The sequence below is a fragment of the Grus americana genome, chromosome 1, assembly GCF_028858705.1.
Source record: "Grus americana isolate bGruAme1 chromosome 1, bGruAme1.mat, whole genome shotgun sequence".
Classification (NCBI taxonomy): Eukaryota; Metazoa; Chordata; class Aves; order Gruiformes; family Gruidae; genus Grus; species Grus americana.
In genome coordinates, this window is record NC_072852.1 from 60,754,098 (window position 1) to 60,781,576 (window position 27,479).

The 27,479-nt window shown below is 46.5% G+C and overlaps 1 protein-coding gene across 1 annotated transcript; it reads left to right on the forward strand.

Moving 5' to 3' along the window:
- Positions 1-952: 952 nt before the first annotated feature.
- RTCB (RNA 2',3'-cyclic phosphate and 5'-OH ligase) lies at positions 953-12,545 on the forward strand. The gene is made up of 12 exons (XM_054805582.1): positions 953-1,196; positions 1,316-1,394; positions 2,095-2,162; positions 3,888-3,987; positions 5,231-5,387; positions 6,002-6,158; positions 7,405-7,564; positions 7,880-8,055; positions 8,657-8,845; positions 9,465-9,575; positions 10,269-10,388; positions 11,465-12,545. The coding sequence occupies exons 1-12, from the start codon at positions 1,104-1,106 to the stop codon at positions 11,570-11,572; spliced, it is 1,518 nt and encodes a 505-aa protein (XP_054661557.1). The 5' UTR covers positions 953-1,103; the 3' UTR covers positions 11,573-12,545.
- Positions 12,546-27,479: the final 14,934 nt, after the last annotated feature.

The window sequence follows — 27,479 nt, forward strand, 5'->3', positions numbered from 1 at the left end:
TGGCCTAACCTGGATGGGAAGCTGATTCAGGCCTCCCAAACTAGCACCAACAGAGGAGAAACAAAGGTTGGGACACTACAGCCTGCTCTGTTCTGCTTCCGTGAGCCCCAAACCACCCCCGTGCAAAGCCCCATCCACCTGGTGTGATGCCCAGACCCCAGCCATCCCCATGCTTCTCACTCCTCAACAGGAGCCCTTTTCAAGCCCAGACTGAACTTCAAAAAGCCTGGTTTTGAGGAAAACTGTTTTCCTCGTGCTGAGAGACGCAATTGATGACGGGGCGCAGGCAGCTTTTGCCTGACTGGTGTAGCTGAGCAAACTCTACCCATCCACCTACAGGGGAGTGGTACCTCAACACCCTGCAGGCCGAAACTGCCCTGCCCCAGGGGGATGGCACGCACAGTCACACAGCTTTTGTTAGCCACAGGCACGCGAAACCACTTGTTTCTTCTGCAAAGCCAGCCCAGAAGCTCTATGTGGTGTGAGGGAGGAGGCAGCCAGGCACAGACCCGGGTTCCTTCACCCCAGCACGGCCCAGGCCTGCGCTCCCCTTCACACCCTCGCCCCATGGGTACCGAGCGCCTCGCCCAGGCTGCCTCAGCCACTCCACTGCTGTGGGCAACGGCCCTGGCACAGGGCTTAACCGCGGGCCAGCCGGGGAGCACGACTCCGCATCTCCGCCAGGCTGGAGCGTCTCCAGGCCTCATGGCACCATGGCCTGCGCGGCCTGACGTAGGGGTGAGGGTGCGACAGGGCGTAAGCAAGCCGAGTGGGAAGCGAGGGCCTCTGAGCAGCGTCGGAGCTGAAGGAAGCAAGCAGCCTCCGCTCACGCGTCGGCCGCAGCCAGGCCGCCAGCAGCCAGGGGCTGCCGCAGCGCCTCTCCCGAGTAAAGGCCGCCCCGCGGCGGGACGCCAGGGGGCGCCGGCAGTCGCCAGCTCCCCGCCCCGCAGCTCCGCGGATGAAGTTTGACCCTCGGCGGCTCCTGTCGGCTGCCTGCCGCGGCTGAATCAGCGTGACCCTCGGCGACCGCCGTCTGTTCCTGCCGTTGGCCGGGTGTTGGTGGCCGCGCTGACGCGGAGCCGCCGACCGGGAGCGCCGCCGCCATGAGCCGCAGCTACAACGATGAGCTGCAGTACCTGGACAAGATCGACAAGAACTGCTGGCGGATCAAGAAGGGCTTCGTGCCGAACATGCACGTGCGTGGGGGGAGAGGGGGGGCTGGGCTCAACTAGGAGCCCTTGGGTGCCCGGGGGCTGAGGGGCGGCCCACCCTGGGGCCCGGTGCCGGCCGTCCTCCCTGACAGCTCTTCCCGCAGGTGGAGGGCGTTTTCTACGTGAACGACCCGCTGGAGAAGCTGATGTTTGAGGAGCTGCGCAACGCCTGCCGCGGCGGAGGTGCGTGCGGTGGGGAGGAGCGGGGTGGGGGCCCTCTGATCCGGGGGTGTCCTCGCACGCTCCTTGCCGTGATCTCGAAGCCCTCACTGAGCCCCTGGGTACACACCACGGTGTCCGTGGGCCCTGAAGGGATCCGGGTGTAGCAGGGACAGTGGGGGCAGGCCCGGTGCGTGGCCCGGCTGGCGGGTCTGGAGAGGCAGCAAACGAGTTTTCTCGCCTTGCCACCCGCTGCGGCCTGGTGAGCAGCACAGCGGTGTCCCCTGTAGCTGTAGCATGTCCTGTGCCCAGATGTGATGGGTGGGCACAGCCTTGCCGCTGCCCTCCGGACCATTCCCTGGATGCCTGCTCTCAGAGTTTACTTTGGTGGGGGCTGTAGCCCAGGCTTGTCTGTTCTGTGTGGGGCTGGAGCACAGGGCTGGATCCAGATCTGACAGCTGGGCTGGTGGCAACACTCTTCCTTTGTTAGCGTAGATCGGTCTGCGTTGGTACTAACACAGCAGAAGGAAGACTTTAGCATAATACGTCATTTAATGAAACTGCAGATTGTGCATAATGCTAGGTGTTTTATACCAGATTAGAATACTCGTTGGTGACTGACTTCTGATTTGCCAGTGTTTAGAGCAACCTCTTTAGAAAGTGCTTTATTGTGATTACTGTGGTAAATTATCAGCTTGCTTAATTTTTTTTTTCTCTTTTTCAGGTGCAGGTGGTTTTTTGCCTGCTATGAAACAGATTGGGAATGTGGCTGCATTACCTGGCATCGTTCATGTGAGTAATTCCTATAAAAAATAGCTCTTTTTTCTCTTCCTGTTTGCCAGTTATTATTGCCATCCAAATGAGAACTTCTTTGTGAGAAGGGGTATGGACCAAAGTTGTAGGCCGTAAAACTAAATTGTCAGAAAGGGAAGTATCCACTTACTTCATTGACTGCGTTTGACATGAAGCTTTTTTAGCATTGTTTTATGCTGTTTGAGTTTGCTTGAGCCACCTTTCCCCTGCTGCTTACATTGTCTCTTTGTTGTTTATTGAGTTGCCTCTGCTGACCTGGAATGCATGGAGAAGTGAGGAGAGAGCAGGAGGCGGTATTGTTGTCTGTATTATTGTTGCTGCTCTAATGCTGGTAGCGAGCCTTCCCATGCATTCAACACTTCTTTCTCTCGCCCTTTGCATTTTTGGAAGCAAAGCATCAGATATGATGATGCAGGAGAAAAATACTAGACTAAGTCACTTTTCAAGAAGCTCCGAGTATAATGTGGAAATGATCTTTTTCATGTTTAATATTTTATATATTAATAAGTAATGGAATTGTCCTTTTTTAATTGTTTGTCGTGGTGACTTGGCAAGAGTTTTGAATTTCTGGCTGCAGTAAAAGGTAGCCCATCATGCTGTTAAAATGCCTTAATGATCAACCAAAAAGGGAGTAAGGTAGAATAGTAGCAGCCTGTTAAAATGGCAATTTTGGCTGGTAGTTCATAGGAGTGATGTTATAATCATCTATCTATTCAAATCTTCACTATTTTTTTTTCCCCCAAACCAAGATATTTCTTGGTGTTGGCAGGTGGAGGCAGAAGCAACGCACAGTCCCACTGAAAACTACTGTTCTTTTTAATGTGTGATAACAGTTTAACACACGCTGTCTGATTTCTGACAGTTTTCTGGGTGTTTGGGGCTTGCTTTTTTGGTTAAGTAGATTATGGTGGTGTCCTAATATAAACTTGCCAGACTAAATATACCTTGAATTTGTGGAGCTGTGTAAAAGCACATACTTGCTTTCTTTAAATAGTAGTAATATAAAAAGTTTCAATAAAAGATATTATTTTATAAATTAAAATGAGACAGCTCTTATCCTATCAGGTTATCATCCTAAAAGGATGACTTTTTCCTGCCTACAGGGTGCAATCTTTGGTCAGTGTTTGATGACACAGCTAAGAAGAGAAAATTCTTGCTGTTTTATGATTCCATTCTGTAGCACTGAACTCTTCCCTTGTTACATTTACAGTATTTAAGTATTGCAGATGTTCCTAGATGGAACTTGGTAAAGATGAACTCATCTTCACTCTTATGTCTCTGCTTTACCCTGCTCATAAGCTATTGCCTGCCTAAGTTTTGAATGCAAGGACTTGAGTCCAAGTAAAAGCTAGATTAGAATTGAGTTTGACATCACAATTCCTACATTTAGCTGTTTAAGCTCCTCTTAAGTTTTCTTGAGATGTGGTCAATCGAGCCAAGAGGGCTACTCAGCTGCATAACCAATGGGCATTTGCTTCAGATTGAGATCAGCTGTTCTGTGCTTTCTTTGATTGCCACTCCAGTGGCTATAGGAGTTTACCTGAATTGATATGTGTACTCCATTTTCATCTGAACATCCATTCTTTTTTTGGTATATTTGTTTGTAAGTGTGACTACTGCTGCCACAAGGCAAAGCGTAACCAAGGTGACTCTGTGCAGCACAGAGTTTCATAAAACTTTAAAATTTCCTTTGTTCTCTTTCAGAGATCAATAGGCCTTCCAGATGTCCATTCTGGCTATGGGTTTGCCATTGGCAACATGGCTGCCTTTGATATGAATGATCCTGAAGCAGTGGTGTCACCAGGTAAGGGTACTTTGTGACTGACTTAACCTGCCCTGAGAAATGTTCATGGTGGCATAAAAACACTTTTTGAAATGGCAGGTCTTTACAGTACTTTATATGCAGAACCAAAGCAAAAAATATGTGAATTATAGGGAGTTAAAAGGTGCTTAATTCTTGCACTCAGAATCATTATTCTTTATGGAGCAGGTGGTTACACTGAAAACATCTAAACAGTACAGAGAGAATTGCACTTGTGTTTTTGACTTGGGCTTGTGATATCCGTCGGTTTTGAAGGGAGAGCGCAAGACTTTGAACTTGGGTTTTGCCAGGCTGATAAAGAATTGACTGTTTTCTTTGAGCAATGTTTGAAAACATCTTTTGAGACTCTTCCTATACTTTATTAAAAATGTGACCTTAAATTATTTCTGTCTTTTAAATAAACACCTGGGTCTTTACTTACCGAGGTGTGGAGAAGCTTTTGTGGTTGTACCTGTTATTCATGTTTCAGGTTTTCTGTAGGCAGTTCTACTGATTGATTGACTCTAGATGTCTTGGTCTGGTATCCCCCCTCTGACACTAGTTAATACCAGAACCTTCACTAGTAAAGGGCTTTCACACTGGGCCTTGCCCTGCAACATTTATTTTTATGAAATATTAAGAGTTAAGTGAAACATTCAGCACTGAAGTTTAATATTCCTTATAAGTATTTATCACGTGCTATAACCAGTTATTATTTATTCCAGTGTGGATTCAAAAAGGACCTGGTTTCAGGGACTTGCTTTTAAGAACATCTTAGATCAGGGAGCCATGCTAAGATCTGTCACTTTTCTTCTGACCTTAGGCAGAAGAACAGGAACATCCTCTCTACTTTCTGTGGACAGTATATTTTGGACAGTTTGGCTGGAGCAACTTTGTAAACACAGAGCTCTCTATGCAATCGTACAGCTATGTCTGTAGAGCATATGTTCAAGACTGAAAACCTGTTTGTTTGGCTTTTTTTTTAAGAATTTTCAAGTTTTTCTCTGCAAGACTACATTTTTGGCTGTCTTGAAATCTGAGACTTCATGTAAAGCTATTAAAATGAAACTTAATGCAGTTCTGCTTTTTTTCCAGTATTGAGTCGGAAAGAAGGCGTAAGATGACAGCATTTAGTCTGTACTCCCTGTCAGCAGGGACACCGATTTAAGATGAATATTCAGAAAGTGCTCACCATCAGCTCAGCACGCTTTCTTTATTAACTCTACGGCTTTTTTTACACTTCTAGGTGGTGTCGGATTTGATATCAACTGTGGTGTCCGCTTACTACGTACAAATTTGGATGAAAGTGATGTGCAGCCTGTGAAGGAGCAGCTCGCCCAGGCTATGTTTGACCACATTCCTGTTGGTGTCGGCTCCAAAGGTGTCATCCCCATGAGTGCCAAGTAAGAGACTTTGTGCAGACATCACTAGAGGGGACATCTCTGGTGTTTATTTGGATGAAAGATTCATCAGTGAGAGACTTTAAGAGAGAAAAAGTAATTCTAAACCTCTTTCCGTCTTTTCTGCATATGTGCTTCACCAGGAGAACTGGCATAATCATAAATGCACAAAGTCAGCTGTTTCTTCCCCCATTTAAAACCCTGAAATAACTAAAAGTTCTTGGAAGGTTCTCATTTGTTCTGATAGAAAACCTCCATGAACATAAGGGTATTTTTTTGGAAGGGATGAGAGAGAAAATAGGATATTCCCCACAGAACAAAGAGGAAAAAGTACTGACCTATCTAAAGTTCATATATTTGTAGAGCTTGATTTTCATGAAGTATTAAGAAGTTGGACTCCTTGTTAGGGGAGTTGGGGGCCGATCATAAAATCGTAGAATAACATAGGTTGGATTGGATCTCTTGAGGTCATCTCGTCGAACTCCTTGCATGAAGGAGGGCTAACTCTGAAGGTAGGTCTAACAACAAAGTTATATCAGGTTGCTCACGGCCATATCCAGTGGAGTTACAAGTATTTCCAAGGATAATCACCTTATGTAGGTGTTTGATAATTGCAGGGATTTGGAAGAGGCACTAGAGATGGGTGTGGACTGGTCTCTCCGGGAAGGCTATGCCTGGGCAGAGGACAAGGAGCACTGTGAGGAATATGGAAGAATGCTGCAGGCTGACCCCAACAAGGTTTCCTCAAGAGCAAAGAAGAGGGGCCTGCCTCAGGTAATGTTATGTGTCAGGAGGGCTGAGAGTGCTCCTAGGGTTCGAATGTAACAGTTAGCGGGTAGTTCTCTAATTTTGTGTCTTGTCTTGAAACTCTGCCTTGCATTTCTGGGCAGGGGGAATGGTGAAATGGTGGGGCTGTTTCTGAATAATTTCTGTAACAGAGGGAAAGATACTGGGCATACCCAAGGTCCCTAGGGCCATCAGTTTTTCATCAATTAACACCTGGTACTGGAATTCATGTTTGGTGGCATTTCCCCATCCAGATGTGGTTTTGTTTTTAAGAGACAGGCAAGTTATTCTGCAGCTTTTCTCCTTGTTTGCTTATCAAATTAATAGCAGGGCAGGGAAGGATATCATAGTAAATAAACTGGCTCATAACTTTCAAGGATTGGACTTAATTTCTATACATAGTATCTCATTGCTCTGGGTGGAACACTTGTGAGATGGCTATGCTAATACTACCATTTGTCAAGCTCTCTTTTATATGACTTCTATGAATTGTGGTGCTGCAAGATTATAGCATTTTAACCTCATAATAATCTTATGTCCTCAATTTTCACATTTGCCTTGCAAATAAGCGATCACCTGTTTTGGAATTGAAACAATTTGGGCTTGGAAATGGAATATCTTGCTTTAGTCTACTGAAAGGTTCGAAGTACTTAATTAACAGGATGTTGTAACTTCCTTGTGGAGTTACAACCAAGTATAAGACTGTATATCTCTTCCCTTCCCTGGAAGCGTTTAAGGCCAGGTTGGATGGGGCTTTGGGCAACCTGGTCTAATGGAGGGTGTCCCTGCCCATGGCAGGGGGGTTGGAACTAGATGATCTTTAAGGTCCCTTCCAACCCAAACCATTCTATGATTCTATGTCTGCTTTGCCTGTACAAATGGAAGATGAATTTTCAATAGTCTGTACTCTTCCCATGCTTCAACTAGGCCAAAGTAAGTTGGAAAAAAGTGGCAGCAGAGTCTGTAGATCCTGATCCTTTTGTTTAATTGCAGTCTTGTTCCAACAGTAAAAATAATTATAAATCTGAACAAAGAGGACAGCGATGATGCTACTGTGTTCTACTTCCTTTCAGTTTATATGGTTTTGTGGGGTTTTTTTCCTCTGGAAAAGCTTTTCTAAAACCGAAACTGTGCTCCAGCAATTCTCTCTGCTGCCCGTATTCCCATAGCTCTCCCCTGTGCTCCCAGAGGCTGGTTTATTAGCACTGTCTGATCAGTGTGTTGTGATTGGCAGCTGGGGACCCTGGGAGCCGGAAATCATTACGCCGAGATCCAGGTTGTGGATGACATTTACAACGAATATGCTGCCAGGAAGATGGGCATTGACCACAAAGGGCAGGTGTGCGTGATGATCCACAGTGGCAGCAGAGGCCTGGGCCACCAGGTTGCCACAGGTATGATCTGACTGACATAGGTACCTGGAGCGAAGCAAACTCCTCAGTATGGTCTTGTTATTGACAGTAAACTCCAGCACCAATGAGCATTTCTTGCAGCACAATTGCTGAGTCTGTTCTGAGTTGCCTTGGCAGGGGTTGTCTGTTTGCAAACAGTTGATAATGTTCTGCCACAGATTTGCTTTTGCATTTGAGAAGAAGCCATAGGTTTGACCACTGGACAGATGAGTTCACAATATAAATTATAGACTCCCATGTTAATATCACAGAATGAAAAAAAATTAAGAAGTCAGCCTTACTGTTTTTATTTCCCAGATGCATTGGTGGCTATGGAAAAAGCTATGAAAAGGGACAAAATCATAGTGAATGATCGCCAGCTGGCTTGTGCCAGGATTGCCTCTGCAGAGGGACAGGATTACTTGAAGGGAATGGCAGCTGCTGGAAACTATGCATGGGTCAACCGCTCTTCTATGACTTTTCTAACAAGACAGGTAGGAGCAGAGTTGTCTCTGATGCAAATATTTTGGTACGCATCTCCAGCTTTATCCCAGACACGTGGAACACAGAGTAGCTGCACTATTTAGCATAACTTTCTTTTTTGGTGCTTCTTAAACTGTTTTCTGGAGAGACTTACACAAAGCTGCAGTCATGGCAATCCATCTAAAACCTCACAACGTCACTGGATTGTACTTGGAGAAGCCACTCTAGGCAATATTTTTGAAAATGCATTGAATCGGAAGAAGTGTATACAGGAAAATTGTTTTTACACTGCTGAAGCCATCTTTTCAGAGTTGCAAGAATTTGCCTAGCTGATGTCTGACTGAATTCCAGCATTAAAGCTGCCAATGGGCAGATAAACAATCTAGACAGTCCAATTCTGTCACACCCAGAGCTGTTTTATTCAATTCCATTGTGCGTGAATTTGACTGAAGTTTCTTACCTGCCATGCCAAGCACTTAGGTCACTGACTTACCAGTAGGAAACACTTTCAAGCAAATTTGTTCCTTTTAATTCCTAAAAAGATTTTAAATCTCCCACACATACACAGCGTTACCTTCTTATATTTAACATTCTGATTTGCTGTCTTTTTAGGCCTTTGCCAAAGTCTTCAACACAACCCCAGATGACCTTGATATGCACGTTATCTATGATGTGTCTCACAACATTGCCAAAGTGGAGCAACATGTAGTGGACGGAAAGGAGCGGACTCTGCTGGTGCACAGAAAGGGATCAACCAGGGCCTTCCCTCCTCATCATCCTCTTATCGCTGTCGATTATCAAGTAAGTTTATCTGTGGGAGAAGGAAATCAGAAGACAATTCTGGATGAATTAGACAATTTTAGGGTGATCAGAGATCTAAATGCTGTGAGTTTCTTTTTTGAGCTAACAGCACTGGAACCCTAGTGGGATGGCAATATGCAGCTTGTCTGTGTGTTATATCTTTGGGACACTGAGCTCCCTCTTCTGCTCCACACCCACAATGGTTGGAAGATCAAGTGTTTCATACCTAGGACAGGCTTCAGTGATTTGCTTTGTCTGCCTGTTGGACACAAGTCTTTTGATCTGCTGGTCTGCATCTTTCAGTGCAGTTAGTTCTCCAGTGGATGCCCTCTTCCTGGAAGTGTTCAAGGCCAGGTTGGATGGGGCTTTGGGCAACCTGGTCTAGTGGAGGGTGTCCCTGCCCATGGCAGGGGGGTTGGAACTAGATGATCTTTGAGGTCCCTCCCAACCCAAACCATTCTATGGTTCTATGATTCCACCAGGCACCCGAGGCAAGCAGGGATGCTCTGAGAGAATGTGAACTTGACCTCCTTTTCTGGAGATAATGGTTCCTCTCAGACTTTTATTAAGAATGAGTGTTTTAGGCTTTTCCTTGTGAATTAATACTTTGCATCCACAGCTGACTGGACAGCCCGTTTTGATCGGTGGGACTATGGGCACCTGTAGCTACGTTCTTACTGGCACAGAGCAAGGCATGACTGAGACCTTTGGAACTACTTGCCATGGAGCTGTAAGTTAAAAAGTTATTTCAGGAAGGGATTGGAATGGGACTGTCATCCAGAGAACAAAGTTGTTCAAGGGTCATCCAGTGTGTGATTCATCTGTTGGTCATACAAGTAGAGAGTAGCCTTGCCACAGTAGTCCCAGCCCAGGAGGACTGCAGGCTGGAAGTCCTCTTTGTCCCTTACTGAATAGTTTTCACTACTCCTGCAGAAAATTTAGGGGGTGCTGCTTTTACAAGGCAAATGTTAGGATGAAGATGTGGAGAATGAGCTCCTTTTACCAAATTCAGATATCTCTGAGCTAACAAGAAAGATTAACTGTGCTAAGGCTGTCCATATAAAACTCCTCAGGAGTTAGAAGTTATTTCCTCCCATTATTTACCATGTGAGACAGGATGACTGAGGAAGATAAATAGCTTCTAGCAAAACTCTGACTCCTGAACACTGTCTGACACGTGGTTTTGGTAAAAAGACACTTACAGACTAGTATGTTATACACGTGGAACTTTCCTAACCGTCATACCAGATGTGTGATTTTTGCAGGAGCCCATCTAAATTAATTTCTCGTTTTGTGGCTTAGTGTGGTCTCTGCTCTCAGCCATTCTGTGTTTACTTATAATGTAATGTTTTTCTTTAATAAGAAAGAATTCTGTTTTTCCAAACTGCTACAAAAAAATAAAACTAATAAAACTGCTGTCTAGGGTCGTGCACTGTCTCGAGCCAAATCTCGACGTAACTTGGACTTCCAGGATGTATTGGACAAGCTGGCTGACATGGGCATTGCCATCCGTGTTGCTTCTCCCAAACTGGTCATGGAAGAAGTGAGTTTAATACTTCATTATCTGAGAGGGGAAAAGGGAGTCCTGCACTTTGGCTGAATGACCCTCCCTGACTTGATTTTTTTTGCAGTACTAAGTGATCGCTAGTACTGTAAACATACAGCTTGTGCGATTTCTGATAGAGCTATCCAATTTTTTTGGAAATTAATGTGAAGTCTTTCCTGTCCCTAAAACCCTGCTGAAAGGGGAGATGCCTGTTTGACAGGTTTTGGGGGGTATGGTTTTTTCCTCTTCAGCCTGGTGACAGGGATGAATACTATCAACCCTGAGAAGTCTGTGTGAACATCACAAAAGTAGTTATTTTTTATGGTTTCTCTTCTTGAATTACGTTCTCCCTGCTTTAAACTTACTTTACACTGCAGCTGTCATGTAGATTATTAGCAGTGTATGATAGATCCGCCTCTTTTAAGATGAGTTCCTATATTTGCTCAAGAAGAAGAGAACTCTGAATGTCTAGAAAACATTGAGTATTACGACTTCCAGTTCCTCTGCATTAACATGATAGAATGTTTTTTTATGTTCACAGCCTCACTCATAGAAGCATGTTAATTATTTGGAAGTACGCTGTTATGGGTGTTAGTGTTGTACAAACATGGTGATGGCATTAAAATCTCTATTTAAGAGCAGCTTCCCTGTCAGAATGCTGGAGGGGGAAGCTCTAGATTTCGACCCTGATTCCTGTCACTAAGTGGCAGTGAAGACAAATCTTAAAGGCTGTAAGGAGGAAGTTGGAATGACTTCCTGCCAGATAATGAGGCTTGACATTCTCACGTGCTGGGGGACTGGATTATCTGAGAATATAGGGAAAACCAAACCAAAATAGCTAGTATTTCATCTGAAATACAGTGAGAGCTTATTTGGAAAGGTGAGCGTCTCATGGATTTCTTAGATATGTAAGGTGGCCAGATTGTCAATATGTTCACCTACTTCTACTCCCTCAATTCATATGATTGTATTTTTGCGAAGAGAAGAGGGGATATCAAAAGCCTACATCTAACTTCCTGTGACTTTGGGTTGTTTATAGTTTTGTCTTTTTTTTTTTTCTCTTCCCCCTCCAGGCACCAGAGTCTTACAAGAATGTGACAGATGTGGTTAACACCTGCCATGCAGCTGGCATCAGCAAGAAAGCCATTAAACTGAGACCTATTGCTGTTATAAAAGGCTAGGAACTGACAGGGCAGCAGAAATTCACCAACATCTCCAAGCCCTACACAAAACTGACTAGAACCATCATCTTCCCACACTGCTTGGACTCTGTAGGATGTTCAGATATCACATCCCTGTTCTGGAAACACAACAGTTGAGGATACCCCTATTTTTAACCACTCCTAGGCATAATTAATGCCTCCCCTCCCCCCGGTGTTCTTTTCTTGTGAGGAAAGGGCAAAGAAATAAGTAAGTCTTGGTTTTTATATGCAGTCTCTCACAAGTTGCCTGATGATTCCACAGGCAGGACTTCAGACTTGCCTGAGTTGTCACTAATTGCTGTGCTGCAAGACCACCTCCATCAGCGAAGATGGTGTATGAACTAGACCTGCTGTCTCCACACCTGAGTGCCTGGAGCTCTTTCTGCATATAGAAGTACTCCGATAGGGTATAGCGCTTCTGGGCAGGGAGAGACTGCTCTGTTTGCAGATACCTTTATGCATAGTCTATATTGTTGCATGTTTTGTGGCAATTGGGTAAGAAATCTGGAGTTGGGAGTGGTTTCCCTCTTGGGTTGAGAAGAACTAGCTAAGCTTTAGGCACAGTCCTCCCTCTTCCCCCACCCTCTCCCATTTAACACAGCACCTGGTGTACTTGGCTCAGTACACATAGGTTTTCCACGATCTTCTGGAAATGCTAGTAGGACTGAGTATGTTGCTTTGAAAGGTTTCATTTGCCCAGTAAAAGTTGTGACTTAACAACTTATAGATGTGCTAATCCAACATTTTGCAAAGTCCTGAGCATGTCAGAGTTGGATTGGATAATATTGCTCGCTGTGTCCTGCAGCTCTGATTTAAGGGAGCCCAACTGCAGGGTCAGACCCAGTACAATGTGACTTCTGCTGTTTCTTTTACATTAACCAAGATTGGAGGGGAAGGTGACCGTCCCCACTGGATCATTTTGGGGATCACAAATAAACCAGGAAGATGGACACTGCAGTGTGTCTGTGTCATGTTTATTCTGTGGTTAAAATGTCTGTTGTCCACTTCAAAGTACATACACGAGCTTGAAACCCATCATGTTTTGTGACTTCAGTTGATGGATCTTGCAAAGAAATGTGCAGCTGGCAGAATTTCTTGCAGGGTCCAAGAGAAGGGCAATGCAGTGCTGTTTTCTCAACTTGGTTATGACAAGAGTATGATAACTACGATTTGTCTTTCTCAGAGCCTGCTGGGTCCACCTCACTCACAGCTTGCTTGTAAGCCTGTATGCAGACACAAGAGGGCGGCTGGAGGAAAATAAAACTTCAAAGCAGGAGTGGAGCCCTGCCAGGGACTCGTGTAAAAGGAGCAGATTGTGATTGATGGACTCGAGTGCCTTTTGATGAAACATCTCTTTAAGTTTAGGATCTTGGCTGAAAAATGTTCATCTCAGGAGGCATAATGGCATTCTACTGTTTTAATCACTTTGTGCTTATTGGTTTCTCTAAAGTTCAAATACTCTTCTTGCTGCGGGTTCAGAAGCAGCACATGCAGTAATAGTCACTGCTGTGAGTCCTTGTGGCTCTGACTTTACAGACAGTTTCTTGTTTTCCCCTGCTTTCTCCTGTGGAATTGTTCCAGATATCCATCTCTCAGGTCCGAGACACACTTGCTGAATTTCAAACAAAAACCATTTCACTTAGAAACGTGAATTAGCCTCCAGTGACTGAAAGACAAATTGTTGGTCTCAAATCTTCTGCCGAAGTGCATGTTCCATGCAGAGGTTTCTGTCTATAAATATTTCAGACTCTCTGATGTGGAATGCAAGGGAACCCTTAAAACATTCATCTTTAGAAATAAATAAGCATTTCTCAAACACAGTTCTCCTTTCAACTTTTACCTACCATTGCCTTTGAGACAAATTTCAGTTTTTTACAACAAGCAGAAATTGTGTACCATGGCTCTCACGTGTATGCCTTAACTCTTTTGATCATCGGCGTTTATGTATTAACATTCAAGAATGCAAGAAGTGCTGTCAGTTTTGGTTTCCTGTTGCAAAACTAGTGCTAGTTTTGGTTATATGTTGTGCTGTATGGAGGAGAGTGCTGGTTTCCTAACCACCTAAAAAAGTAAGAGTAAAGATGTAGTATGTCTCCCAGTTTTTGTTTAAACCTGGATGTTTTTCTAATTCAAGTCTGTCTTTTTTCTCCAAATAGGGCTGTCCACTAGCTTTTTTTAATCCGCATTTTAAAAAATAAATTTAAAAACTGACAGGTAGGGAAGGCATACAATATTAAAATCATACAGGTGGATCTGCAGAAGCATTTTGGCAACACCAAAAAGGCAATGTGTTTATTGAACCATCTCTCTGCTTCCATGGAAGGTTACTGAGAACTCAGAAATATCTATTAATGTATGATGTACTTCCCTCCCTTCCCCAAAAGACTGAAAAAGCTTTGGCGACTGATTGTTAGGGTCCTTTTTTCTTTTTTTTTGGTGGGAAACCACAGGCAGGAGATCCAGGTCTGCAACACACCCCTGGAGCTGTTGCACATCTCTGTCCGACAGCAGGGACTCATCTGTTCCCTGCCTAACTGTAGTCAATTCAGTCATCTGGATGATGACCTGCAGCAGAAGGTTTGCTGGCCTTGGGGCTTGCACGGGGTGTCTGCATTGAGTCTGTCTTCAGCCGGTGCAATAAACCCAGTCCTTGGATGCAGGCTTCTTTTTAGTGAGAAATAGCTCACTGCATTAATCTTACTCTCTGATTAAGAACAAGATGGTTTAACTTACAGATTGGACCTGCCAAAACAGAGCTACTGCCTCTGGGAAGTCAAAGCTACCATCTCTGGTGGTGCCTTCAGTGGCACCTTCCTTCTCTCTGTGCTCGCAGGGCTTGCTGCAGGGACGTACTGTGCAGGGACGTGCTGCGCAGCGACGGCGAGCGCTTCCTTTCTTGCCAGGAACTGAGTGTTGGCGGTGCGCTTGGGCTCGTGCAGGTGCTGTTCCCATCACGGTTAGCATAGCACTAAATAGCAAACAGAAAAAACACTTTGGTTTTTTGTTGCTGGTGGGTGACTCAGAGAGTCCTCTAAGTGCGTCCCCTGAGCTGTGAGGTGCTGTCTGCTGGGGTGCAGTGCAGGGCGGAAGGGGCAGCACCCAGCCCCTGGGCTGTGAGAGCCCTGGGGAAGGCAGTTCCTCCCGGCAGTGTGGCAAACGGGGGCACCCGTGCTTCATTTGCCATAACAGGCGGCAGAGCTGGAGTGCAGCTGATGGCCTCCTCCTCTTTGACTTGGTTAAACTTTATGTACTCCAGGGTTCCCTAAGTTCCCTAACTCAGCCTCCCCCAAGGGAAACCAGGACCCAGCAAGGTACACACTTGCAGCGTTTTCTGCTGTGGTATATTTGCACTGTATTGCACACCCTGCTAGCTGGGAGCCCCGTGTCTAACCTGTGTCACGTTTATCACCATACCTGTGTCATGTTTATCACCATCCTAAGTCTCTTGGGAGGTTTTTTTTTCTCTGCTCTATCTTTCCTCTCCCAGCTTTAAACACAGTTCCGCACACACACCGTTTCCTCCTCCGCTGGTGGTCCCAGGCTGGTGTTCTGGCCCAGGAGGAACAAGTGATCTCTGACACATCTCTGGCGCAGGCACCCCCCGGCCTCTCCTCCGCTCTCCTTTGTTCCTTTCAAACATAAACACACTTAACTGGCCTTTTCTCTTCTCCCTCCGCCCCCCAGTCTTCAAAGCGATCAGACAAAGCAATATCCCTCCCACAGCATGTGCCAACACGCTCCCTTCCTTGCAGAAGGAAGGCTTCAATTAAGCAGCCGGCCCTGCCCGTACCTGGCATTTGCTTTGCCCTCTTGAGCCCTGGCCTGGCGTGAGGGCTTTGGTCACCAGCGCTTCTGGTTTTCTGCCTGCAGAGGTGGCAGTGGGACGCGAGCGGCAGAAAAGTGGGAGCTCTGCACCTCCCCAGCCAGGGCAATACCTGGCACAGGTGCTTTGTCCCCTGCGCTGTGGGAGGGAGAGGAAGATGGTAACCTCCTGGCACCCACAAAACACAAATAATTATGCAGTTTCTGGTGGGTTTTTTTAATTGCAATATGTGACAGGAGGGTGCAGGTCATTCCCTGCAGCAGGGGGAGTGCCGAGCGGTGTGTGAGGTGGGAGAGCAGAGGACACAGAAGAGCCTCTGATCTCCCCAGGCAGATGTGCACCTCAGCCTCCTTGGGCACCGACCAAGCAACCCCCAGCCCAAGCTGCTGCTGCTGCTGCTGCTGCTGCTGACTTTCATGGTGCTGAGCACATCCTCATCTTACTGCACCCTCATTCCCAAAACCCAGGAGACTGCTTCAGGTCACATTGTATATAAAGTTCAGAAACCAAAATAATCACTAGTCTTAATTGCAGAGATTAGGACCAGGAAAGGGAAATGGAGTCATCTGCCAGCACTTAATCTAACATTTACTAGCTTAGCAAAAGACACACAGGGGCTGGGCTGCCCTCACATACTGAGGTGTTTGAGTCAGCCTTGTGGTGGAGCCTGATCCTAAAAAGAGGTGCCAGGGGCAGCCTGGATTGTTATTCCCCACCATTCCCCCACCCTAGCCGAACTACAGCCAGCACTCTGCTTTTCGCTTAGGCTCAGTTTTGCCAAGCAGGTGCTTGGAAGTGGGGAAGCATTTTCCTCCTTTCTCTTCTCTCTCACTGCCTGGGGAAACTGAGGCATCAACCCCATTTTTCCCCTGTGCAAATTGTGCCTTGTGTCCAGGAGGTGAAGTGGGTGCCCGGGCTCTTCCCCTCTCTGTTCTCAGCACCAGCGAGCCGGTGTGGGGTGGGAAGGCAGGTAGGTTGGGCTTTCTGCTCTTCCCTGTGAAGTAGAAACCCAGGGAACCTGTTCCCCTGCCATGTGTCAGGAAGGGAAGGAGAAATAGATGGGGAGGTGACTCCTGTGCATGCCCAAGGGGAGGGAGGGATGCAGCTAACGCAGAGGAAGATGAGATGCTGGGGGGTGCGTGATAAGGTCCAAGCCCTGATGCGTTACAGCAGCAGTTCATTACCTGAGTCAATTAAGCAGTAGATTATCAAACCTGGGCATGCTCATAGGGAAGAGCCATCCAGGGAGAACAACAGCCTGCTGACAGTTGTGAACATACACACTCAAGGACAAGACATTAGGGTTTTATGACAAAGTTTATGGGGGAAAGGTGGGAGATGAAAAGCAAGCAAATACAGTACTTGGAATAATGAAGGAGGATCTGGATCTCTGAGCCCTGCCTAGCCTGCACCATATGAGGGATTCTGTAAAGCTTGGCCTTGGCTCTTCTATGTCAGTGCGAGCACCCAGGCGTGCTTCTGCCCCAAATTGTTGCTCTTTGCCCCCCAGGGCAGAGGGAAGACAGAACAGCCACCAAACCCCCCCCCCCCCGGACCCTGTGGGCAGCAGCATCCCCTGTGGCAAAGCAACCATGAGCCTCTTGGGTTACAGCAGTTGGGTCTCAGGGGACCAGAGCCACTCTTTGTTTCTGTTTCAGTCCTCAGGTAGCAGGGTCCAGGTTGTACTGCCAAAAAATAATAAAATTCCATAACTTTTTATTACCCTTTTTGCAGTTTCAGGCAGAAGGAAAAGGTGGGTTTTCCAACTGGAGGAATGCCTTGCCAATAAATCACCTGGTTACCCAGCTTTTGGCTTTTAAGAGTTGTAACCTGTTTGTGCTTTTAATCTTAAAAAAAGAAAAGCAAGCTGGTTATTTTATTTTTGACTAACGCTAATTAATGGTGGGCTATAAATTTGTGGCATTCACAGACAAGTTATCAAGGTTTAAAATCATAGGTAGGCTGATCAGTTCCTCCACTGTTTCCCTGCCAAATCCTTAACCACTTCTTGGATGAGGAAGAAAAAAGTATCACCATAAATTATTTTTTCCCTGGAGGGTGTTTATACTATCGCTGCTGCTAAAGGGATTTTCTCCATTCACCGCTCATAGGAGTGGTTTTTTTACCAGGCAGATACAGAAAGGACTGTGACGAGCACTTTCTTCTCCATTTTTAATTTTTTTTTTTGAGTATTCTGAGTATTTTCTTCTCCATTTTGAGTAGTTTGAGTATCTGTGTATTTTGAGTCTAACACAGAAAGGACTTCGTCTGGCTCCTTCCTGATATAAGCCTGTGTGTGTCTGCAGGGCCGAAGCCCCTCTGTGGTGGGGGCACAGAGCCCTGGGGTGGAAGGGAAATCCCTCCACCCGTGGAAACCTCTTTGCCAAGCCCAAGACATGGGGCTGTGCGGGCAGGAAAGTGCCTTTGGGTGCAGGCAGGGCTGTGCAGGCAGTGCTGGGTGCTCTCCTCCCCTAAGAGCCCACAAAGCTGGTGGGCATCTCCATAGCACAGAACCCCCCCCCCCAGGGAAGGTGTCTCGAGGCCAGGGGAGCTCCAGCACCTGCAGGGAGGGGTGAGCAGGGAGGGAGAGAGATACTCTCTCACAGGCACGTGGCACGCCAGGAGCTGTGCGCTGCTCTGGAGAGGGCTTGTCCCTCCTGGTCCCCCCATCCCTCCCCACCTCAGTTCCAGGGCTGCAGATGACCCAGGCAAGACCTCCAAAAATCCCATTGGTTCAGGAAACATGCAGACTTCTGGCTGCTTTTCCTGCCAGACCCTGTGAGCTCTTCCATTAATGGTCAGTGGATGAGGCAAAAGTTTTATCTTGACTAAGAAACCTGAAGCCTTGTTTGTGAGACAAATATTCATTTGTTTCATTGTCTCTCAGGCAGGAATTCAAACTATTTGATGATAGTCAATAGCAGCCAAGAGCACCATTGCTATCTCCTTTTCTCCCAGTTCCTCTGGCAGAAAGTGAATCCTCTGCCACAGACTGGTTCCTGGAGAGAAAAGTTAAGTGTAAGGCTGAGGCATTCAGGTACATCTCTGGAGAGCAGCTTTCAGTGCTCTAATCCACCACGGACTTGTCCAGCCTAAACCAAGTAATTTCCTCTTCCTATGTCCTGATGCCCTATCTGCAAACAGGGATAAAAAATCAGTTCCTTTACTCTCACTTTTTGTGGGTCTTTCCTATTTAAATACTGAGCTCTGATTGAGGTATCATCTCCTTCAGCACCTATGAGTGCTGCTGAGCATGGCAGTACCTCTCTGCAGAGCCCAGCCAGGTTATCCCATGCTCAGTGCCAGCCCTGCAGGCGTGCAGCAGCCCTGCGTGCCTGTCTTCTTCTGCAGTTTCTGGCACTGCTGGAGGGATGGATTCATTCCTGTCACAATCTAAACTGAAAGCAGAAGAGCTTGTAAGTTGTTCAGAGTTTCAAGTAGTCACTGCAAGACTTAGAAAAGTTTTTTGTAGTCCTCTGGCTACAAAGCAGAGCCTCTGAGCTAGATCCTCACCGTGAGTTCACTGCCAATGAGGTACCTAAATTCCTCTGTGCTTTGAGGATATAGGACCTTGACTTGTTCGTGAAGTGCTACATGTGCCACCTCGCTTTTGCCACCTGCATGCCTTCATGTGCTAAGGGACGAGCTGAGAGAGCATCAGGCTGCTCATAGGAATGTTTGAGTCCCACTGTCTCCATCACGAGGAGGATGAAGACACAACCTCTCGTTCCCAGCTTACAAAACCCCACTGAGTGACTCTGTCTAGGTGCAGCCTTAACTTCTCTTTGCAAGAGGAGACGACAACATGAGAGCAGGCTGAAGGTAGCAGAGGGGTGAGACATGGACAAGAAGTGCCGGGAGGGCAGCCTGGGAGACCAGAATTGTCCTCTGCAACCAGCAGCACACCCCATGCAATGCCCAGGAGCTGACCAAGCTGCTGGGGAAAGTCACTGTCACTCAAGGAAGTGCCCTGCTGAGCATCCAGGCTGTGCTGCTGCCCAGAGAACCAACCATGAAGCAAGTAGATCAGTGAGGGAGAAATGGGAGCTCGTAGCTGACTTAGTCCTAATATTAATGCCAACTGTAGAGGCAGAGGAGTCTTCTAGGGATCTTTCCACTATACTTCTACAAGCCTGTCTCAGCAGACATTAGCGTCTCTTGGAGCAGGAGATTCAGGAAGAGGGGCTGGGGCAATCCTGGAGGATTTGAGTCCTCCTTTATCTAGACTCTGGACAAGTTCTGGGTGTGAGGCAAGTTAATTAAGTTTTCAGATATCTTCAGTTCTGCAGACAGCCAGCAAAGGCTCTTGGAGGACTTCTGAATGTCCCAGTGTGAGGTCAGAACTACCCCATCTCCCTGACCTGCAAGGGGGGTTACGTTATCCAGTGCGGAGGAGTGGTGGCTGGGTTGGATGCTGAGGTTTAAAACTATAATGTGATGCAATAAAAAAACCATACACTTTAAGAGAAAATAAATCTGTGGCAGCTCCTGGCTGGCTCCAGCTCTCTCTGCAAAAAAGGGATTTAAGCTGTGCACAAGGCAGCCTTAAGCAGAGAGGTTTCCACCAATGGCCCAAACCAGCTCCCCCTGGCTGCCCTCACAGTGAAGGCAGCTTTCCAGGGCAAGAGGGGATGCCACGAGGTGGTTTTCCTCCAGCAGATTTTTTTTTTTTCCCCGATAAAGCATATTTGACTCATCTAGACTTCGTCAAATTCAGGGGGTTTAGTTGGGAAGGTGGGAAAGGAGGATGGAATGGGGAAAGGCACAGCGTTTGACTGACATTTTCAGTGGGAAACATTTCATCAATGCATCTCAGCACATGGGGTTTTGTTTCGCTTTACTTTGTGAAGGACTTCAAAAAATCCAGAGATCAAACCAAAACGCTGCACTTTGGGGGAAGAAAACATTTAAGCGTGGCCTTTGATTCCAGCAGGAAAACAAAACAAAAGCAAAACCTTTGTGGATCAACTGGAAATTATTTTATTTTTCAGCTACTCCTGTTTGCCAGGGAAACGAGAACTGAATATTGCGCTGTAAGGAGTTAAGAGCCCTGAGGCTTCCCTGTCCCCGAGTCAGCCACCGTGTGAGGGCAAGAAGCCACCTCCACCATCTTGGCAGCAGGCAAGGCCCCTCACACAGTGTCCCCTTAGCTCTGCCCTCGTCGCCTGCGGCCTGCGGCCACCTCCCTCCCAGCGCGGGGGAAGGCCTGGCCTCCATGGCACTGCCGGGGATGAAAGGCTGGATTCAGTTTGTTTTGTGTTCAACTCGCCTTTCACAACGCCGGCAGACCCATCTCCCCCCGCCCCGTCTTTGGTGACTCATCCAAAGAATTTTAATCTCCGTGGTCTGTCTGTAGTTGTAAAATATAATACCAATGGAGTTGGGCTTGTTTATCCCGAAGCCATGAAACTGTTGTCAGAAGAAATTGATACACACTACTGAGGGGAAAAAAGTGCTGCTGCTGGGGAGGATTTGACTAGAAGACGACACTTCAAATGGAAATTTCCCTGTTTGAAGTGGATACGTTTTTCATCTCTATGCCTTTCTGTTCTTTTACACTGCAGGAGTGAGGACTCACAGGGTCTGTTTGCGGGAGGATTAGCTCCTCTTGTCTGCAGGTTTGACCATGGGGTTGCAGGTGCCCTCACCGCTCACGGCAGCTCTGGAGAAATGGGGGCTTGGGGTGAAGGAGGTCATGAGGCCCGGCTTGGGAAGCACCTCAGCCCCTGCCCTCCCACCCCACATCTGCAAGCCAGGAGCCCTCCACATCTGACCAGCACTGGGCACAGGGGATCTGCCCGTGTAAACATCGAGCGTGTCCTAGGCACTCCAGATCAAATCACAAGGTCTTCCCCTTCCTTCAAAGACATCTGAAGCCTAAAAGAAGCAGATCAAACATGTAAATTTGAACTGAGATTAATTATACATTTGCAACTGGAGGGGGAAAAAAAAACAGTCATTAAAGTTTGTCTGCATTAACTATGCCCGTGGGGGTGTTTCTTTGTCTTTGCATGTGATGATACTTCATGAGATACCAGGTCTGGTTCCACCAGATTTCTGGAAAAGCCTTAGAGGCTTCAGGAAACTCTGCAAATGCGTTTCAGCAGGAGGCAGACAAGGAGAAGGGAAGTGTCGGCTCTGCTTCCTCGGAGCACTGGAGCAGCCTTTGTTGAGTGGCTGGAGGCTACTTCTCAGCTCCCGGATTTCAAACAGGTATAATTATCACTTGGATAGGGTTCAGGACTCAGAGGGAGCTGCCAGATCTTTCATGAGTTTGTCCCACTGAATCTAGGATAGGGAAAAAAAAAAAAAGAAAGGAGTGATATGATTTAACCATGTAGGTGGTGTCTCACATCCATATATGCCAGGTAGAATATACTCCTAGTACTGTCCAATAGCCTGTCTTATATATGCTTTTTTTGGAGCATCCCTATTGTAGTATTTATATATATATAACCTGGCTGAAACAAAGAGGTACTGGAAATTTCTCTATAAAACCTATTCTCCAAAGAGCTCCAACCCAAGGAGTCTCAGAAAAAGTAGCATCTGATCTTCAAGGGATCTCACTGACTCTCCAAAGCTTTTGAGCTATATTAGTCTGCCTTACTAACAGCCTTTCCTTAAACCTCTCCAAATAAATTCTAAGTGCAATGGATTTCCATTCACACTTTTCATGGTGTGAATGCCTTAAACCTTCAGATCTGCCAAGTTGCTTTCCTAATCGTTGCAATCAAGTCACTGTCAATATTTGAGCATGAGCTTGTGGACTTTGTTCTCAAGTATTAAAAGTTAGGGCTAGCTGAAAAGAGGGGAATGCTTTCAGGAAAATATAAAATCAAAGCTGCCTCCATTTTGCAGGCATGGTTCAATACAAATACATTTTTACAGTATTTTCAACTGTATCCTTTCAAACTGAAAATGGCCTTCAGAATTATTTACAGAATAAACATTACCTTATCTGTAAAATTTATTTCAGGTATAAAATAAAATACATCATCCTGATGATTCCTGGATGCAGGTTGCTGCTGCCATTGTCACACTGGAGTGACACATTGTACCGGGCACTTACAGCAGATGCCTCTCTGCCCTGCCCCATGCTCCAAGCGCCCAGTCCCCAAACCTTGGCACCTGCTGTAGTAGGTGCTCTGTGGCATTTGGCCCACGCACGTCTGTGCCCACACTTGTGCGCTGGACTTGATTACTAAACTCTTATTTTATCTCTTGCAATTAAGAACGGTGAAGAAAACTCACCAGTGACTTTCTCAGAGGTGTTCTTCTTACCCTGTGTTTCAGCCACAGAAAGTCTGGTCAGAGACCTCACTTTAGACTTCCTTCTTGGGGAAAAAAACCCTGAGACTGTGAATGTGCTCTTAGTGTCACCTTCCTAGTAGGCCCACGTGGACAAAACCTTGGGATCCTTTCCCAACATGCCCAACAGGCATCTCCTTTAACTCAGTTGAAACTCTTTTTTGCCAACCATTCCTGTCCAGCTGCTCTCTGCAAATGCCTGTTCTGCATGATGCCACACTGGCTGTGTTGCTCTCACCTAATCCTCACTCTGCATGACCATCTCCTGCCCAGCCACAGCTTCTGATGCCCATCACTCCACATATGCAATAACTTTATTAGTTTTTGTGGCAATTACTAGGTAATGAAATGACCTAAACTATGACATTTTTCACCAAAGATGCGAATATGAAATGTGCTCTTTAAGACAATGACCTCAGTAAAATTCTAGTAAAGTTTCCAGACAATAACCAATGCTAAAAAAGTTTTACTAAAAATAAATTTTAAAACATTTAAACGCAACAATTTTTCAGTCACAAACCCAACATATTTCATCCATCTCTGAAAACACTGACCATCACAACTACAGAGTAATTCAGCCATTGCATGATGATGGCATCACCGCTGTTTTTCTTGCCCTTTCAACACAAGCTCCCATAGCACATGCAGATACAGCTTGGCGCCCTTATGAAACTTGCTTTTAGCAAAAATCAAACCAGCTGGTAACTGAAAGAGCTTCTCAGACAGGGTACTATAAACAACATTTAATAACCTTATGCTTTATGGGCTTGTTAACATAAATGGAACTTTTGAAGCTTTCATAGTGCTGCAAAATGCAAAGCTACAGAGCACACCACACATAAACAGAGGCAAATGCCTTGCATTTGTACAGCATGTCACACTGATGTGCTGTAGGCGCTTGGCTTTGATCCGTCCTACAGGCCCCTCGGGATGTGCCACCACCGCTGCAATGGGGCATCACCCCTGCAGGTTGCAGCACTACCCAGCCATGTTGGGAGCGTATTGCTGGGGCTGGGGCGCTGAGGGAGGCGATAGTGGAACTGGGCAGGGCTTTTCATGGCCTTTTGCCTGGCTTCAGCAATGGTTTGTGTTAGCCAGCAATAGGGTGCTGATGGCAAGGAGGATGCGACGGCATCTTTGGCACAACAGACTGGCAGAGATTTCTTTGTCCCCGTCACCCTCGCTATACCTGTAATATATGGGAATAGAATAGAATAGAATAGAATAGAATAGAATAGAATAGAATAGAATAGAATAAATATAGGTGCCAGCTCTGCAATACCAGAGCTGGGTAATGTGCAAGGGCAGATTCATCCATCAGCGCAGGGGACTCAGACGCTTCCACTCACACATGGGACAAGCAGCCCAGCGAGCTTCTAATAGCACCACAGCTGCAACCAGCTCCTGGTAAAGTGGTACAGAGGCAGCTTGGTGATATTTCCCAATGAGATGGGGCAGGATGTCCTGGTGTTCCCAGCACAGAGGCAAGAGGAGGGCCACACTGTTGTTGAAACAGAGGTAAAACCTGGGGCTGAAGTAATCTGGGTTTATCACTCGGCTCCTGATAGCAGGTGGGCTGAGCTCTGTAATCATCCCCTCTGCTCCCCAGCTAGAGCACAGCCTGCTCACAACTGCTCAGCACTTTGATAAGAAATATGCTTGGAGGTATTTTGCAGTGATAAACAAGAAAAGATGAATGAGAAGTGATTGTAGGCAGATAAACATGTGTCTGAGGTGCAGGCAGACAGACTCACCATCATGCAAATGCTGTGGTCTCAGCCATTTTTGCACAATGGATGGTGGTAAAATCATATTGCTGCTTTTTCTCTGATAGGGTTGGGTTTTGTTTGTTGGGGTTTTTTTTTAATTTTGCTTATTAAAGAGCTCCCTGCCTGTCTCCCACCCAGCTGCTGCAAGGCACGTCCATCTTCATCAAGGGCCACACATAGTGTGATCAGCAGAGAGGTGTTAGCAAGAAGGGATGCTAAAATCAGGCTGCTGTATGAGAAGGACACCAAATAAACAGCCAGGACATGCCCCTATACCCTTGCCCCAATAGCAATAGCCAGGGCTACAGGGGCAGACAGGAGGGAGGAGAGGAAAATTACAGGGATCGATGGTGAATGGCAAAATGTACAGCAAGTGGGCATTATGACTATGATGCAAATCTATACCCACCCTCTGAAAAACACTAGCAGCAGGGAACGGCCCTTCATATAGTCCTGAGTTTGACAAAGCTTTCCAGCAGGACCAGCAGAGCATGCCTAGCCTGCAGCTCTCTGATTCCTTTCTCTAACAGAAGTGTTACTGCATCGGGTCAGGTGTTCACGCTACAGAATTTTCCCGTCTCCTCATCCTCGTTCACAGAGCCAGTGCTCTCCCTTTCCCCTGTGATTCCCAGTGCAATGTCACCATGGTTTCCAGCAGCACTCCTGATTCCCAGCATGGGGGACAGAGGAGGAAGAGTGGTGCGAATGGTGCAACTCCTCATTTAAGAGAGATGCCTCCTGTGCTTGACTTTTGTCCATGCTGCAGACTCCTCATCCCAGCTCTCATCATGGTGCTGGGCTCCTCTTACTCACCCCGCTATTCTGTTTTGTTCCTTCAGGATTAAGGCCCACCTGGTAGCTCAGCCCCCACCTCTCATTCCTACCTCCTGACAGAGAAAGCAGATGCAGCTGATCGTGGTCAAGCTTGCAAGGGATGCCTGAAATGAGCAAAGCCTCAAGAGGCAAAGCTGAGTCCTTCCTAAACTCGTGGCACCCCTGAGCTAAAAATGCAAAGCCAGCCCTCAGGGTGGGGTGGAGAGGTAGGAGCAGTCCACCCTCCAAGTGGAGAAGTATGCTGGGGGGAAGGAGGAAAGCACTCTAAATGGTGGAAAACACCGACACTGGCTGGCAGCGGGGCCAGGGAGGGAGTCATGCCTCTCTCCAGCCCTGCCTATGGCTCCCTCTAAGTCCTGGTCCATACGAGTCGCTGCTTTGCTTGCTCTCATTAGCATTTCTGCTATGCAAAATCTCACAGTCTTTTTATATCTCCACAGAGTTTGCCTGCAAATATATTATCTTTAAGTATTTTTTTCCCCAGGAATTAATCCTGTCATATCTCATTTGTTCCTATTTCCCTTGTTTCAGCCATGCAGCCAATTTGACTTCAAGTGACGTGCCACTTTCTTTTTTCTCTCCCCTTTGCCATCCTTCCTCCTTTTCCCATGCACAAACACCACCACACACACGCTTGTGTTTGTCCATCTGGCTTCATTTATACATTACACAGTTTATTATCGGTTTCATTCATTAAGCACCAGTGAGCTTTAACACCTCTGGGTGTGGGGATGCACACATCACCTCTGCATGAATGTTCCCCTTGGATAAACCCTCTGCAGCTGAGCCTGAGACTTCTTCGGTGGTTCTTAAATTTAAAAAAGCAACATCTAGAGAGCAGCCAAATACAGCATAATGCAGGCAGTAAAGTAAATAGATTAAAAGACGTGAAGATTCCATTTATTTGTAACTACTTGTTCTCTTTGTGATCTCAGTGCAGATGGAAGAGATTGGTTAGGATTCAGTGCTGATGGCTGACAGCCCTGGAACACAAAAATCTGCCATACACGCCCAGAACCACATAAAATCATGGGGACAAGCAAGGTGCTTCATGAGCAGCACAGCAAATGCAGCTTGGCTTGGATTTGTGTTATATGCTCCCAGGATTCACTGCCCACTACCTTCCCCATATTTTTAACCCTTCACCCTCTCAGAGTCCATTCACTCAGCTTCCCTCTCCCAAATCCAAAACTCCCTCAAAATACTCATATTTTCATCCCTTGGCCCCAGGAGAATGGGCAAGAGGCAACGTTATGCTAGTGCAAAGCACGTGTGCCTCCTGATGGCTGGCTGGTGCCCATGGGTTGGCTGACCATCAAGCGAGTCAAACTGAAAAGACAACTCAGTGTTAGCTTTCCCCTCTGTAAAGACTCTAATTTGATGTGTCTTTCTACTCTGATGCAACCAGCATTCATGGACTGTGTAGGAATGTCATGTCTTTAAGACCTCTATCTCCAGTTGTATCTGAAGTGAGCCAAGGGGTCTCCAAAATTTTCAAGGGAGAAACTGGGAGAGAGATGTATGGACTCCTTTTTAGGGCTTCTATTAGTGTGGCTAAAACCCGTGATCCATACCAATTTATCTTTTCATTTCCTGCACTTGCAAAAACATAATCAATAAAACCTGAGGTCCACAGTAACATAGACTCAACTCTTGGTGCTTCAGCAAATGCAGGCTCCTTCCTGAATGACAGCGAGTCCCACAAACCTGGCTTCAAAGCCTTTAAAAAAGGGTGAGGGATCTCCGAGTGAAATACAGGCTTCCTGGCTGCTCCCCACCACTGTAACCCACAGTTTTGGGGGTATTGGCCCCTTCAGACATATCTAAAGACAGTGGTGGTAATGAATCAGAGTCTTCAGCCACCCAGCTTCACAGGTGGGTGTTTTGACCTTGACAAATGCCTTCACTTTACATGAATACACCAAGTTATGACTTGAGGTGGCTGAGGAGCAGACCTACTGCCTGTTCTCTGTGTCTGCCCCAGGGGCTGTGGCTCCTGCAGTTGAGTGGCATGGCAATCTGACCCAGCATGAAGCACCACAGCTCATCACCCAGAGCCATAAGCCCTAAACTGAGCTCCCCGCCTCTACCCAACTCCTATTTTGAAAAAAAAAAAAAAAATTAAAAATTGAGAAATTTGATTTGCCTTTTG

Bases quoted from the DNA above. Each gene is read 5' to 3' on its own strand.
- RTCB (XM_054805582.1), top strand. From the start codon at position 1,104: ATGAGCCGCAGCTACAACGATGAGCTGCAGTACCTGGACAAGATCGAC. The intron at 9,576-10,268 runs GTAAGTTAAAAA...ACTGCTGTCTAG, and splicing joins GAACTACTTGCCATGGAGCT to GGTCGTGCACTGTCTCGAGC. The intron at 10,389-11,464 runs GTGAGTTTAATA...TTCCCCCTCCAG, and splicing joins CCAAACTGGTCATGGAAGAA to GCACCAGAGTCTTACAAGAA.